Genomic DNA, 15,414 nt, shown 5'->3' with positions numbered 1-15,414 from the left:
GTAGTAGACTTTGATTTTTTTCATACGCTGTGTATTAAATGGTTTAACCTTAGCCGAGTTTGTTTTTGGGAGCAACAGCAACAAAATCTGGTAAAGAACCAGGTTAAGGTCTCACATTAAAGCCTTTTTGAGTCAAAAGAGTAGGGTCTCTAATTTCACCCGATATGCCATTTTAAAAATTGCAAATCACATCAAATTTTCATTTCACATTTCTTTTTTCTGACACTTTCACAGTTAGTTTCTGAAATGTGGCAAGTGCTTGAGTGTCTTCCAATATGTTTTTATGTATAATTCAGTTCAAATGCTGGAAAACATAAAGAGCTCGGTTTGAAGGGAATGCTTGTGTATATAGGTGAATATTGAGAGAGGTTTACCATTAGTAACTGTAATGTCTTCCAGGTCTTTCAGACTCTTAACCACAACCTGGCATTGTCCCAAGTCTGGGGTGATCCAAAGTGCTTTGTTAGGAACAGACCCCAGCAAACAGTGTGGAAAGAAGGGAAGACCATCAGTCGATAAACTCATCAAACCATGAATAATTTGGATCAATTTCTCCATTAATTATTTTAAATTGTTCAGTAAAGCTTCACTTCAAAATACACAATGTTATATAATACTCTCTGTAGAGTTTTCATATAGTTCATGTTGAGGACCTGTTCATCAATTTTATGGTTGAAAATAAACCTGGAATGACTGGTGAAATGTGGAAGCACACAAAGATTGCTCAACCTCTGCAATGAAATTGATCCTACAAACAGTTCTAGTGGAAAATCCGCAACTATCTGGAACATACACTTGATTAATTTGTTTACAGCAGCCCCTCAATTAGAAAATCAGATAGCTTCCTCTTTTTAGAGTTAATGATTAGAGGTAATAAACCTGACAGTGGAGTGTTCAATGATTATATTCTGTCATCAATATCTCATTAAGCTGCTGAGTTCAGATAGGCCTATCATTAAGAAAGCAAGAGCGGCCAATGAACTGGAAACACATTTTTATTATTTTTCTATTTAAAGCTAAGAGTGTAATTTTACCGTTTACTATATGCTGTCTTTTCTGGGTTTCCCCTCACAGGAATGCCAGGCAATGTGTTCAACCTCAGTTTGGGGCCAGTGGAAAAGCCACTTTCTAGTCTGATGATTGCGCTCAGGGCATGAACCTGGTTCTGGAAAGTAAGAATTGCATTCAAAGAACTCTGTAAAGGAGTTGAAAATGTATATCTATTTTTGATCAATGCGTGTCTATATTACAATCTTTCTATGATATTGTAGTAAATGGATACTTAGTTCATGTATAGCTGTGCATGTATGTCCCTTCAGATATAGCACATACATATATAAGAAATAAAAATGTCCTTGGCTTGGGCATCCAAGCTGATTCCATCTGTGCAAGGTTATGGATCTGTTATCTTCAATGATCGAGGAAGTATTAACCTTAGCTTGAAAGACACAGCTATGGCTGGAAACAAAGCACATTTCTACATAAGATAATCACATTATGTGAGCAATGTTCCTGGTCCCCTGGTATTTTCGAAACAGTCCTGCTGTTTACTCTGTTTATATTTTAAATGGTAGTTCATCCAAAAATGAAAATTATCTCATTATTTACTCACCCTCATGCCATCCAAGATATGTATGACTTTCTTTCTTCTGCAGAACAATAAATGAAGATTTTTAGAAGAATATCTCAGCTCTTGAGGTCCTCATAATGCAAGTGAATGGGTAACAAAATCTGAAGCTCCAAAAAGCACATAAAGGCAGCATAAAAGTAATCTATATGATTCCAGTGGTTAAATCCATGTCATTAGAAGAAGTATGATAGGTATGTGTAAGAAACAGATCCATATTTAAGTCATTTTTTTGTTTAAATTCTCCTCCTGCCCAGTAGGTGGTGATATGCTCGAAGAATGTGACTCACCAAAAACACAAGAAGAAGAATGTGAATGTGGAGATTGATAGTAAAAAAAGGACTTAAATATTGATCTATTAAAAAATAATCTGGGATGGCATGAGGATGATTAACTGATAAGAGAAATTTAATTTTTGGTGAACTATTTCTTTAAGGTTTTACTGACATATTTATTGTACTGAAATTCTCACCTGGCTATGAAGAGCAGGGAAAGCCACAAGACAAATTAATGAGACCAAAAGATCAGAGGATCGCACATAAGGAGATTATGTGATACAAAAGGTGGATGGTTAGACAACAATTGATTAAAAAGTAGGTACCTTTCCTACAACTTTGTATGATGTATGTTTGTCCACACTGCAAAAACAGAGCAGAAATGCAGGTTTAAAAATATTTCTCTAGTTTTTCTATTCTCTCTCTCTCTCTCTCTCTCTCTCTCTCTCTCTCTCTCGATACATAAATATTGTTAAACACTGTGGTAAGTAAAAACTTGATACAAATGATAATGATTTCATAAATATGTCACTGTGGTAAGTAAAAAATGAATAAAAATTATAATGATTTCTTTAAATATAAGTTTGAAAATAAAATATTATATAGCACAATGAAAATGTGTCTCAAGAATTAAGAACACATTTTTGACCTGATATTGAGCCATCAAGAGAAGGGTATGTTGTTGTTGATAAAAGAATTTCTGTTGAGGATGAAACAATTCTATAAATCTTGAGGAAATTTCTGTTGAGGTTGTTTCCATTGGTATGGAGTTACTGACTTTTGAAAAGATCCATTTAGAGAACTTTGTGTGAATACATAATTGTATATTGCTCCATTTGTATGCATATAACAGTCCATAAGAGAGATATGTTTGCACATAATGTATGAACTAGTTGCTGTTGAGGATGAAACAATTGCTTCTTCAGTCACAGAAGAAGATGTCAGAGTTGTTTTCATGGATGTTTTGGTGGTAAAGACTGCTGATAAAGATAATTTTGGATGTGAATATAGAATTGTTTATTTTTCAGTTTCTGTACATACAATCTATCTACCCGATCTCAAGAGAATAATACAACAAGGTGGGAATTATACCTTGTTGTAGACTACTTCCACCTGAAGAGAGAGGGCTGTTGATGCCTGGCATGACTCTCTATGTCATCATTTGGAACCATGTTGCCTTCCACCACTCTCGCCTTGTGAATGAATGGTTTGCAGTACAGCCCGTATGATGATACGATTCCTCCCTGCATACTCTTCTTTTCTGAACCCAATTAAGGAGTTCTTATCTGCTTGGAAGGTGTATGATCTCTGGCCATATGAGCAGATGTCCCTCCTGGAGGCAATGAATGTTGGTTGCCTGGCAAGAGGTGCAGAGGACTGCCAGGAATGTATACACAATGCAAGGAGGTATTTCCCTCAGTGCATTGCAAGGGAAAACATCCAATGCAATGTTGGTGAGAACCTGTGGCATAATCGTGTAACGAATGGACAAAATGTGAAGTTCTGAGTATTTCAACTCTTTATTTTGTCTTTTAGATATTTCCTCCCATAAGTTTCCTTTGGTTGCTTTTTGCTGAGTTTGAAAAGTATCATATATTTCATATTGATAGCTGTATTTTGTATAGTGATAGATTGAAAGAATATATTAATTTGACCACGTGTTGTGGTGTTTGATGGAAATATTTGCTTTTGTTGCATGTTTTTAAAGTTTCGTGAGTGTTAGAACATTTTGCAAACAAAATAGTTTTGGCCATTGAGATTCAGTTTTAGCCTGTGTGTTAACTGTTTTGAAAATGTGAAGTCAGAGTGGACAAATGTGTTTAAGCAATCGAGAAGAAATATAACATGAACTAACAATGAACTAATAATATCTTGGTTAATGCTAATTTCAAAATATACTTATTAATTTTAGTATTCTTTTCTCAAATCAAAAGTTGTATTAGTTAACATTAGTTAATGCACAATGACTGACATGAAATAACCATGAACAGTTGCATTTTTCTTAAGTAACATTAACAAAGATTAACAAAAGCTGTAAAAATATATATTGCTCATAGTTTGTTTATGATACCTAATGCATTAACTAATGTTAACGAGTGGAACCTATTGCAAATGGTTACTGTTTTATTTAAATATGCTGAACTTTTCTATATATTAAATGAGTTTAGTTAATGGCAAAGCAAATGTAATTGTGTCATGATTTGCCAAGCTGTGTTATTTGAATCTTGTTTATTACATTTTTAATGTTCATGCTCCTGATTCATTTTAATTACATAAAACTTCACAGTTATTCTGAATACATAGTATGTACACCATTTAAATATTACTCAATTCAGTTTGATGGAAATTTCTCACACAATTGAAATGATTATATCTTAAAAATGTACTGTTTTTTGTTGTGTAAACCAAGACGAACTTTAAAATAACAAAACAGACTAAGTTCAATCAATGCATCAGTATTACAAAGAGCATGATTAGTTTTCTAACAAAATTTGAGGACTATGTAAAAATGAATTGCAATTAATGTGAAAATAAAAAAACTTATTTAAAATGATGTTTGGACAGCAATAATACTCTCATTCTCTGATGTTATTATACCTAGAATGAAGAAGAATAAAAGGGCCTCAGCCTCACTATTGCGTTTCTCCATTTTTCACCTGACAAAAGATGTTATAGTAAAATCATATTGTGCAAACATTAATAAACTTGGTCAGAAAGCTGTGTAATGACATATTGCACTAAGTAAAATATGAAGTAAAAATGTATTTAGGTGTTTTTTGTCAAGGCTAAGTGAATGCAAAACACAGAGGACTATAAGATATGAAAAACATGACCTTGTGTTCAGTATATTTTATAAAGAAAAATAATCATTTATTGAGTAATATTACCATATAGACAGACAGATAGATAGATAAACAGACAGACAGATGCTAGATAAACAGACAGACAGACAGACAGACAAATATAGATAGATAGATAAACAGACAGACAGACAGACAGACAAATATAGATAGATAGATAAACAGACAGACAGACAGACAGACAAATAGATAGATAGATAGATTTTCCAACCACTAGGTGCATTATCATGTTTTTAGAATTGTACCACTTGTAGTACACATAGTAACTACACTTATATAACTAATATTGACATTTTATTCATGCTGCTTAGCCAGAGGGGGACCAGCAATACCTAATTGGCCATACAATTGTTTCATTTGGAACACTACAACAGTTCTGACTGTGTATTAAGTAGTGCAACACTAGATGTGACAAATACAAATAAATGGATTTGACGAGCATTATCCGTTTTCTCAGAATGTTTTATTTATTGCATTCTTTCTTTCAAATCATATAAAGGTAACTAAAATGACAGTTTTAACAGTAATGTCAGCATGTGTGATATACGAAAGAGGACAAACAAAAACACATTTTAGGTGACAGAATCAGTTTTTTTTTTCAGTATAGGTTTTTCATACCAAAGCATATAACACAATCAAATATGATGCAAGATGTAAAATTAGTAGCAGGTTATTGAAAATGTACAGCTGCCATGATTAAAAGCTGTTACAGGTTTAAAACTCATCAGCACAAAGAAACAATGACATTTTGAAACACAGATGCAGCAGTAATATCTCTGAAACAACAAAACCAGGAAATTCCAAAGAACAGGCTTCACTTTCTGATTCCATATTCCTCACCTATCTATCTTCCAATCTTTCCCTTGGAAAGAGAGAGGATGAAGTTTTCCCATCAAAGCCTCGAAGCAAACTTAACATTATTAACAGGAAATATCAAACTCCCCTCGTAAAGAAGCCAGAACCATCATGACAGAAGCCTTAGTCAATACTTCAAGATATTTATGTGGGATTTTAGTATAAATTTGAATTAATGTTGATATTTTTCTAAAGTAATCTCACTCATTTGCCTTACAATTTCTTGGAGCAGTCAGAGCAGTAAATGTCTCCATTGTGAGATACAAAGCGCTTGTTTGCCAGGTTGAGGGAACACTTCTTACAGTTAAAACAGTACTCGTGCCAAGAGCCACCCTCATAGTTCACTACGTTCATACCCTTGCCAAATCCTGTGGGTTGAGAAATAGTACATTTATTTGTCACATGAGTTTGAATATGAAAGAATAATAGATGTCAGTGACCAAAGCTGAAGCTTGTGTATACAAGTGTGTGAAATCAAACCTGTTATGGGGTTATGACAGCCGGTGCATTTTTTGGCCACAGTACTTTTATAGCAGTCCACACAATAGGCCTTTTCCTCGTGGGAGGTGAACTGGGTGCCAGCCAGAGGCTTTCGGCAGGAGGAACACACAAAGCACTCAGAGTGCCACGGCTGGTCCTGGTAATTCACACCTCCTGTGGTAATGGGCTGGAGAAAGAACAGCAATGCACGCGCAAACCATTCATTTCAATTTGTCCCTCCTTTTCATTAAAAAAGCAAAAGTCTAGGTTACAGTGAGGCACTTTTAACTGTCTCTCACCTTTTTGCAGCAAGCACATTGCTTGGCAAATTTCTTCTCGTGGCAAGGGCTGCAGTAGATGTTGTCATTCTTTGAAAGGAAACTTTTGGAGCCGATTGGCTTTTTACACTGATAGCAGGTGAAACACTCATCATGCCAAGAGTTGCCTTTGTATTCCACATTCTCAGTCCCTTTATCAATCACATGTGTGGGTAGAATGAAAAACACAGTCGGTTACAAATTAATATATTACACATAAATTACATGCTAAGATTTACTATCACAGAAGCCTGTTTGCTGTGCCTGTGACCATTTAAGATGTCTGAGATGTTCAATTGGCTTTTAATGTTCATTATGGAGGAAATCCAGAAATCATTACATGAGAGTGATGTTTGAATCGCTTCACTGAAATCCACAAAGCTTAGTCAGTACCAGGCTAAAAGAACATCTATAGTGGCTCTGACATCCATAATAGTGTGAACAAGCTTTTATCGTTGCTTTGAGCTTCTGAAATCAAAGGTGTGGAGACTATTTGTCATGTACCTGCCAGTATGGGCTTGTAGCAGTCATGGCAGCGAGGGGCGTCCTCACGTGAGCTACACTTTCCACACAGGATCCTGTCATCCTTGGTGCTGAAGGACTCCTTAGCCAGATTCTTATAGCACTTGGCACATCGGAAACAATCAGAATGCCAGTACCGCCCCTTATGATGAAGCTCCTACAAAGAGTTTACCCAAGACTATAATATAATATAATATAATATATATATATATATATATATATATATATATATATATATATATATACACACACACACACACACATATATATGTTCTGACACAAACACATATATATATAAACACACACATAAAACACGACGCATGCACACAAGCATATATATATATATATATATATATATATATATATAAAACACACGCCACACACACACACACACACACACACACACACACACACACACACACACACACACACACACACACACACACACATGTTGTGTTTCCATGTTTTATGGGGACTTTCCATAGACATAATGGTTTTTATACTGTACAAACTTTATATTCTATCCCCTAAACCTAACCCTACCCCTAAACCTAACCCTCACAGAAAACTTTCTGCATTTTTACATTTTCAAAAAACATAATTTAGTATGATTTATAAGCTGTTTTCCTCATGGGGACCGACAAAATGTCCCCACAAGGTCAAAGATTTCGGGTTTTACTATCCTTATGGGGACATTTGGTACCCACAAAGTGATAAATACACGCTTACACACACACACACACACACACACACACACACACACACACACACACACACACACACACACACACACACACACAATCTGTCATCCAGTCATTAACAGATGTTGAATTTCTCCCTAAACAGCACTTAGGGGGGAAAAATCACAAGACAGGCATAAATAAATACACTGAGATAAGACACTGTGCCTTAGAGTCTGTGCTGATTGGGCGTCGGCATTCTGTGCAGGTGTTGGCACAGAACTTGTCGAAGCATCGCACACAGACTTGCTTCTCATCCTTCCTCACAAACTTCTTTCCTCCGAGGTCTTCTCGGCAGTAAAAACAGTTGGAACGGTCTGCCATCGTTACCCTATTAAACTGTTAGAAACTGTGAAACACAACAAAAACATGGATTACCTCATTCTGCTCATAATAAGAAGTTCAAAATAAAAAAGAACATAACTTTACCTAATGTATAAAAGAAATAGATCTTTTCAGAGGAATTGTTTAAACACATCTTGCACACACCAAAGCTCTCTCTCTCTCTCTCTCTCTCTCTCTCTCTCTGGCACACACACCCTCATGTCTACCCCAGTTTGGTCAGAATTTCCCCAGGAAACAGTGAGTGTAAGGTAATTATTGATAAGAGCATGTTTGTTCTGTTTTCCCTTAGGAAAGAGACAACAGCACTCCAAACAGCTTTAAATTGTTATGTAACCACTGGCAACAGCAGGCACACTGTACGTGTTTTTTTATTGCAACAATATCTTATCTTGATATGATACCGGCGGATACGGTTCAGCTGTAAACCAGGTTAAGTATACTGGCGGACAGGATGAAAGAAAGAAATAAGATAATTCTTTCAGTTAGAAGAAAAACCTAATCAGTAATAAAATAGTTCCTATTTAATAAAATAGTACATTCATTCAAAACATGCATGGCTAAAGAAACTGAATTTATTACAAGATATAAGATTATAGTTTTCTTATCAGATTACATCAGTGAATGGTTTACAATAATAAACATATTGCTTAACGAAAACAAATCAGCATTGGAAGTCAAATATATTTTATGGGAACTTTCCCAAGCAGTAATGTCATTTAAAACAACATGAGGGTAGGTTCCCAATCACTCACTAGGAATTAAATATACATTTTTGTGTGAACACGTAAACTCAGGCTTAAAGCGAATATGTGTGCGTGTTTTCTATGTAGACACATATTTGATTGGGTCTGTTGGCTGTTATCAGTTCTTTGACAATGTTTAAAGGGGGAACCGCTCAATCAAAGATGATTCTCTTTCCTAAGAACTTTATAACGAGGTTACGTGACTGGTTAATTATTTAAAGAGCAGATCTGAACACATTCCAGCTGAGTTTTGACCTCTTGGTTGGTTTTCTCTTATTCAGTTCAGTATACAGTTGAAACTAATGAAATGATCGCTCTATAACACATTTTGCTAGTGTACAACAAAGTCCCAAAAGCTGAGGAAAGGCCTTTGTGCATCTGAGCCTTAAACCAACCTTTATGAGCAGGAAACTGGTAGGTCCCAATGTTTCAAATGAGCAAGTTGGCCTGTACAGTCCATAAATAAAGCCTGCTCGAAACATTGAACATCACTGCCAAAACCAAGGTTAACTCCCATTTCCTTCTTAAAGACTTGTATTTTTCTGTGTACTGCATGCTTTCTGTTCCCTACATCAGCCATGGTTTCTTAAAACAGTTCCAAAACCAAAACATTAGCCCATGTCCGGTAGCTTGGTCTTACTGTTTAAGACATACAAATGTATGATGGCTACTGTTACAGGATTTGGCAAACATAGTCTTGCTTTTCACGAAAGTTCAAAGACTTCTGAAACACACTGTCCACGATTCTGAGTGAACCTAACTTCTTTCAGTTCTGTGTTTTCTGGTCAGTTGACTTTAATGACAGACCAGAGAGATATTTAGGGATCACATTCTTAACGGTGTTGAATCAGATGCAGCCAACAGCCTCAACTCTCCAAGGCACAAAGCTCACTGGCTTATATATATTTTTTTATGTTGTATTTTATGGTCTTTTTATTATGCACAAGACAGTACTGGACCGGGATGAATGAGATCAGGATATTTTGTATGTCAGATTCCAACTCAATGTCGCCTGCATATGAGTAGCTGAAAGACCCTAAAACTCAGGACGAGCACAGTTTTCTTTCCTGTGTTGATATATTTTCTACTGAAATTATTTTGGCCTGTATTTACTGAAGATAAAAAAAAAAAAAATCCAATAGGCTTTAATAAAGTTGCAATCACACACCATGATTTGCAACGGTGGTATTAGGGGGAGGGACATTCTCAGTGTGGACAGCATTTGATTGGACAAAAAGGATAGTGCAAGATGAGTCATCACAGTGTTTGGTCTATACTCCTGGGGTAAAGAGGAATACATTTAGAAATACATATAGATGGCTTTAAAGCAAATAGGCATAAACTGACAGCCACAAAACTGCAATTCTGATTTCATGAGGTTTTTAATATGTTGGAGCATATACATATGCCAACAGCTTGCTCATAATAAACAAATAGATACAGTTTTCACTCTAGGTTGAAGAAGCTCTTTCACACTGATCAGAAATAACCCTGTTTAAAGAATCCCGCTAAATGGGTCACAGATAAGTGTGAAAGAGGTCATTTTTTACAGTCGCTGATGTAATGGCAAGCAGACTATGGATCCCTGTTTTAGTCAAATATTTAATTTGATCTCCAGGGAGATGGCAGACTGTTGAGACTGGAATCTGGTTTCAGGATGACCTCATGCGCCAGCATCTGGATCACAGTTGGGCAAGCGTATGAAGCCAAAACAAATGAGGGGAATTGGAAGAGTCACACTGCTCATGAACCATTGGCTGATATGAGAGCACTCGAGAACATGCCTGTGAGATTTAAGCTCAGAAAAAAAACAATACTGTGTAACTGACTGAGTTTTTCCTCTTCTATACTGTTGTGTGCACTTGTTTTTCTCTTCTGGTCTGAAATTATTTATTTTTCTTTGTAGGCTTGTAAAAGGGTGTGCCGGTGTGCCACACTGTTCCTAACGATGAAGCGACCAAATTAGAAGCTGGACTATGACAAATATCTGCTGGTTAGCTCGAAACATCACTTTAACAATAATTACGGCATTCTCTGAAAACCGCACACATATGAGACCGCTTTAAAAGCAGACATATGTAACATTCTTAATATGCTCTAACCCTAAAAGTGTTGTATTTTTATATGTACTGTACAAGTAATATCTCAGACACAAATGGTCCTGATTAGCACCCAGTCTAGGTCATCTGAATTGGGTTTGGCAATGGTATTAGCTCCATTACACAGCTGGGAAAATTGAGGGGGTCTTGGCAGAGTGTTGTGTTGGCATGATCTACTTGCTAAAGAATGTGTTGAAATCTTGGAAACAGGAAGCCTGTGAAACAGTGGTAAGGAGAACCGGCGAGACGGTGGACCAGCGGGGTAACCAGTGCTCTTGATCTGTCCTCCTGAATACACATTTTCAAACAAGACTACCGCCACTCTTTAGGCCACTTGGGTTAATCAGGGGTCACATTTCAGTTACCATACAATGATTCTGATGCAATGTAAAAAAATATCATATTAGGTTATTGCGTTTCTCTTTAAGTGGCCTTGTACTAACATTGCATGTCCCATTGAAACATTTTTGTCTAATGACTCAGTTTACTACATGGTCTCATTGTTTTCACATCAGATTGGTCACACTGTGAATTTGGTGACAGGAGCCCAAAGATCCTACTTCTGAAATCTATCTGTGCTTACCGAAATTCAAACCACTGCCCCCAGTGGTCAAAGCTGGAAGTGTTGTTGAGGTGAAATGTCCAAAGAGTGGCACCAAAAACCAGTTGTATTTTTAGTAGTAAATGATGTAATACATTTACAATTTATTAATCCCTCCCCCCAAACCCCAACCCTAAACTTTACCATCATTGTAAAAATGGAATTTTAGAGCTTGTGACTGCAATTACGTTCTGATTTTCATGGGAGCAGAACCTGTGTCTCAGAGATTGCTCTGGAAAAGTGAACACATTTTAATCGTTGCATAAATATCTGATGGTGATGGTGCTTGTCAGCAATTTGGCAGAATGTGGATGATTTCAAGGTACATGAACATTTGAAAGCAGCATCTCGATTTCCCTGAGATCCTGTTGTTCACATAATTAAATAATTTCCATTCATATCAGTATTTCATGCCCACTTATTTACTTGGCTACCGCTTCGCATCATGCTCCTGATCGGCTGGTCAGGGTAATATCTATTCTAATTACCTTTTCTAATAATTCTTATCTGACTGAATGACCAATTTGTCAACATAAAGACAGATAGGTTTAAGCTTTTAATTATAACTTAAAAAAGTCCTGCCTATTGTGCAAACATCCCCCTTAGCACCCAACACAAACAGTTTCTAACCTTGTCGAAGAGACAAGAAATTTGTAACAGCCACTGACACCATCTGCTGTTGCATACATAGGCACATACACAGAACAGTGGACTTTGAATAACAGAGAGTATGAATCCCACGAGTCTTTACCTAAATGTTTTCACATATGCTTTTAAAAAGAGGAAATGAACCACTTTTCATCTGACATTAAGGGAACAGCAAATGCTTTACAGATCTCTTAAGAAATGCTCTTGGTACCAGGACAACAGCGGATAACTCCACAGACACACAACCGGAACTGCATGGATAATACGTGAGCGATATATCATTTTTATTGCTGTTCAGAAGTAATGCAGAGGAGGTTCTAAAGAAGTCTTGACTCAGAATCAGTCCTGAGTCTATGACTCAAACACATGCAACCATTTATGCACCCTTGATACAATATAACACTTGTCTTGGGAATGGATACTATGCGCAGTGTTTTCAGTGACTGTTTTGAAAGTGGTATACACCCAAGCAATGCTGAGTGATATTCATATCAGTGTATTTGGACACTTAAGTCACATTTAAAAACATATGTATTTCATTGCTTTAGAAACAAAATATCAAAGCAAGTGGCACTTGCACAAAAATTATGCAAGAACTTTTCTTAAAAAAACACACTACAACGATGCATTATGAACTAAAAATTAACAATTGTATTTTTTAAATTTAGGCTTACGTGTCCAAATTCATTTTATGGCCACTGAATATGGACTTAATAAACCTTATGACCATTTAATTCCTTCTGCCAATGAAAAGTGTCCAAATGGGTATACAAGCAAAAAGCATACCAGAGACGGTGCGATAGTTGTTTTCCTGTGTGCTTTCCTTCCTCAAAATATGCTAAACCTAATGACAGCGAGTTATGGACATCAAAGACCAATTTCAGAAACGAATATCACTCTCATGGGTTGAATTCCATTCTGTACATGATTTAGACACAAACTGTCCAGCAGAGCCTCTCACCCTATCAGTCCATGCCTTACACATGGGGCTCTCCGGAGTGCAAATCTTTAATAAGAAACAGATTTCAGAGCCTGAAACACATTCAGTCTAAAGCATGCAGAAAATTTCTGTAGCCAACGCCCCATCTTAAACGTACTGTACTTACAGTACATTAGTACATTTTATATTGAGAGTCACAATAGTTACAAGATCCTAAAGGTTTTTCAAGGTAGCTTATGCATATAAAAGGCAGACTTTTTATTTGGACTTATATTATAAATACATAATGTTTCTTTAAAAAGCTCCCTACCCTGAGTAATTAAATAATGTTCTTTATTATAAGGATAAGTCATGATTGCTGATAAATAAATTCCTGTTGATCATGCAACACTAAACTCATACCAAGAGTATGCAAAACTTTAACTTTAAACTTATTTATTTTTTTAAATAAAAATATTCCTTTACCTACTTTTCAATTGTCTGATCTTGTTATCCTGCAGACTTCTGCAAGTAAGCAGCAGTGCACATAACTATGATTCTGGGTGTTGCGCAACAGCACACAACTATTTTGATTAGAGTCCAATTAAATGACAACGTAAATTTGTTTGATGTCTTTATACATCTTTTTTTTTTCAATATGAGCTGTCTGGCCCAGATTTGTACTGCGGAAAGTTGAACTTACCTCTTTCTGGGGGACACGGTGCTTCTGTCCACTAACGCCCAGCAGATTCAATCTGCTTTGCACTTGGTTTCTGCAGCGGTGGGCAGTTTCTTCTTTCCAGTACGAGAAATTGTCACTCCTACTATGGCGAAGGTTTAGCTCATAAATATCAAATAGGTCATGCTAACGCTCTATGCAAAATGTCCAATGGCGAAAACCTGCTTGAGAATATTAAACGGTAATACTGGCTTCGAGTTATTAGCTTCCAATAGCGAAAGCTCGTCTCAGTTTCACTGGATTCTGAAGTTCGCATCAATTCCACCTCGAGAATGATGGACGCGTAACTTCTATTTCTTCAGTCAAAAACAATCAAGATCAAGGAGTCATGATGAATAGTATATGGGTCATTGACCAATGACTTTGTTTTTTTAGACAACAAAATAAAATCTAGTTTTAAACTAACACACGTTTGTAGAAATTAATAAAAATAATTCGGATATAGCATTTTCTAAAATAATAAAATAAATAAACAAAATAAAATGTCACGTGGTGTAACTTACAAAAAGGTATACAAATACTTGACTTGCACTTTGAATACGTTAGTGTACACAATTATCATTATTATTATTTTTAAAGCTTTCGAACACATTTATATTTTTTAACAAATATAATTAATTTTGAGTAAAATAATAACAAGATGTCTTCATAGTGTTACACCATTTGACCTGATGAAAATGTGCTTTTCTTAAAATAAATAAATAAATAAATACATACATAAAATATCTGATTTAAAACCTTCACTCACAGTCATTTAGGTCTAAAGTAGTCGTCTTTATTTTATTTATTTTTTTACTTTGTCACTAGACAACAGAATGGCTAGCTATTTCTTGGTTACACCACCTGACTTTGATCAAAATTTCTCAAATACTATATTAATATTTTAAAACAAAATTGAATCACTGCTTTAAAAATAATAATAATATTAATAAAATAATTAATAATTTAAGATCATTCCAAACTACTTATTCAAACACATATTTTTAAAAGAATTTCAGGTTTTTATGAGACTTGTTTGTAAAAAAAAAAAAAAAAAAATAATAATAATATATATATATATATATATATATATATATATATATATATATATATATATATATATATATATATATATATATATATATATATATATATATATATATATACCCCCACCCCCACAGCGGGACACAGTTGTGAAATTTTAAATAATACAAAGCACACCAAAGTCAGATATTTTTCATCAGACTGTTTATGTTTCCAGGAGTGTTGGTTGTTCATGCTTTTGAAACATTATAGACAGAACAGCTGATTTTCTGTAAGCTGAATAAATAATTTGTATTCAAAGTAATAGCCAGCATAATCAAATCACTGCCAACCATGTTAAAATAAAATTATACTTCTGAATATATGTACTGTCGAAACTCATCTGCAGCCTCAAGCGGAACTTTTGGTCGGATTTTAGGAGTGAATACCCTTAGCTGCACAGAGCTAGGATGTCCCCTTGCTCCCTATTTAGTGAATGACTTAACCTCCAGTGTTCTGTCTGTCTGCAATAGTTTCAGAACAATTAAAAAAATGCACCTCATTTTCATCCTAACTCCATATACAAACTCTGAAAGCAAAATGTTTCAGCTTTTGGATGAACCCATTGGTTCTCAATGTGA

At 35.5% G+C, this 15,414-nt stretch overlaps 1 protein-coding gene across 2 annotated transcripts; it reads right to left on the bottom strand.

The window, feature by feature from the left end:
• Window positions 1–5,204: 5,204 nt before the first annotated feature.
• fhl1b (four and a half LIM domains 1b) lies at window positions 5,205–13,888 on the bottom strand. Of its 2 annotated transcripts, none has more exons than XM_052116622.1 (6): window positions 13,736–13,888; window positions 7,846–8,026; window positions 6,920–7,094; window positions 6,398–6,567; window positions 6,099–6,285; window positions 5,205–5,986 (listed from the first exon to the last, which is right to left on the bottom strand). In XM_052116622.1, exons 2-6 carry the CDS (start codon window positions 7,999–8,001, stop codon window positions 5,832–5,834), a joined length of 843 nt encoding a protein of 280 aa, XP_051972582.1. In that variant the 5' UTR covers window positions 8,002–8,026; window positions 13,736–13,888; the 3' UTR covers window positions 5,205–5,831. The 2 variants fall into 2 exon arrangements, with proteins under 2 accessions (XP_051972582.1, XP_051972583.1); XM_052116623.1 differs by lacking the exon at window positions 13,736–13,888 and adding an exon at window positions 13,523–13,583.
• Between the last annotated feature and the right edge of the window lie 1,526 nt (window positions 13,889–15,414).

The sequence above is a fragment of the Xyrauchen texanus genome, chromosome 43, assembly GCF_025860055.1.
Source record: "Xyrauchen texanus isolate HMW12.3.18 chromosome 43, RBS_HiC_50CHRs, whole genome shotgun sequence".
Classification (NCBI taxonomy): Eukaryota; Metazoa; Chordata; class Actinopteri; order Cypriniformes; family Catostomidae; genus Xyrauchen; species Xyrauchen texanus.
Note: the sequence above shows the minus strand (reverse complement) of the source record. Positions and strands in the feature narration are given on the sequence as shown.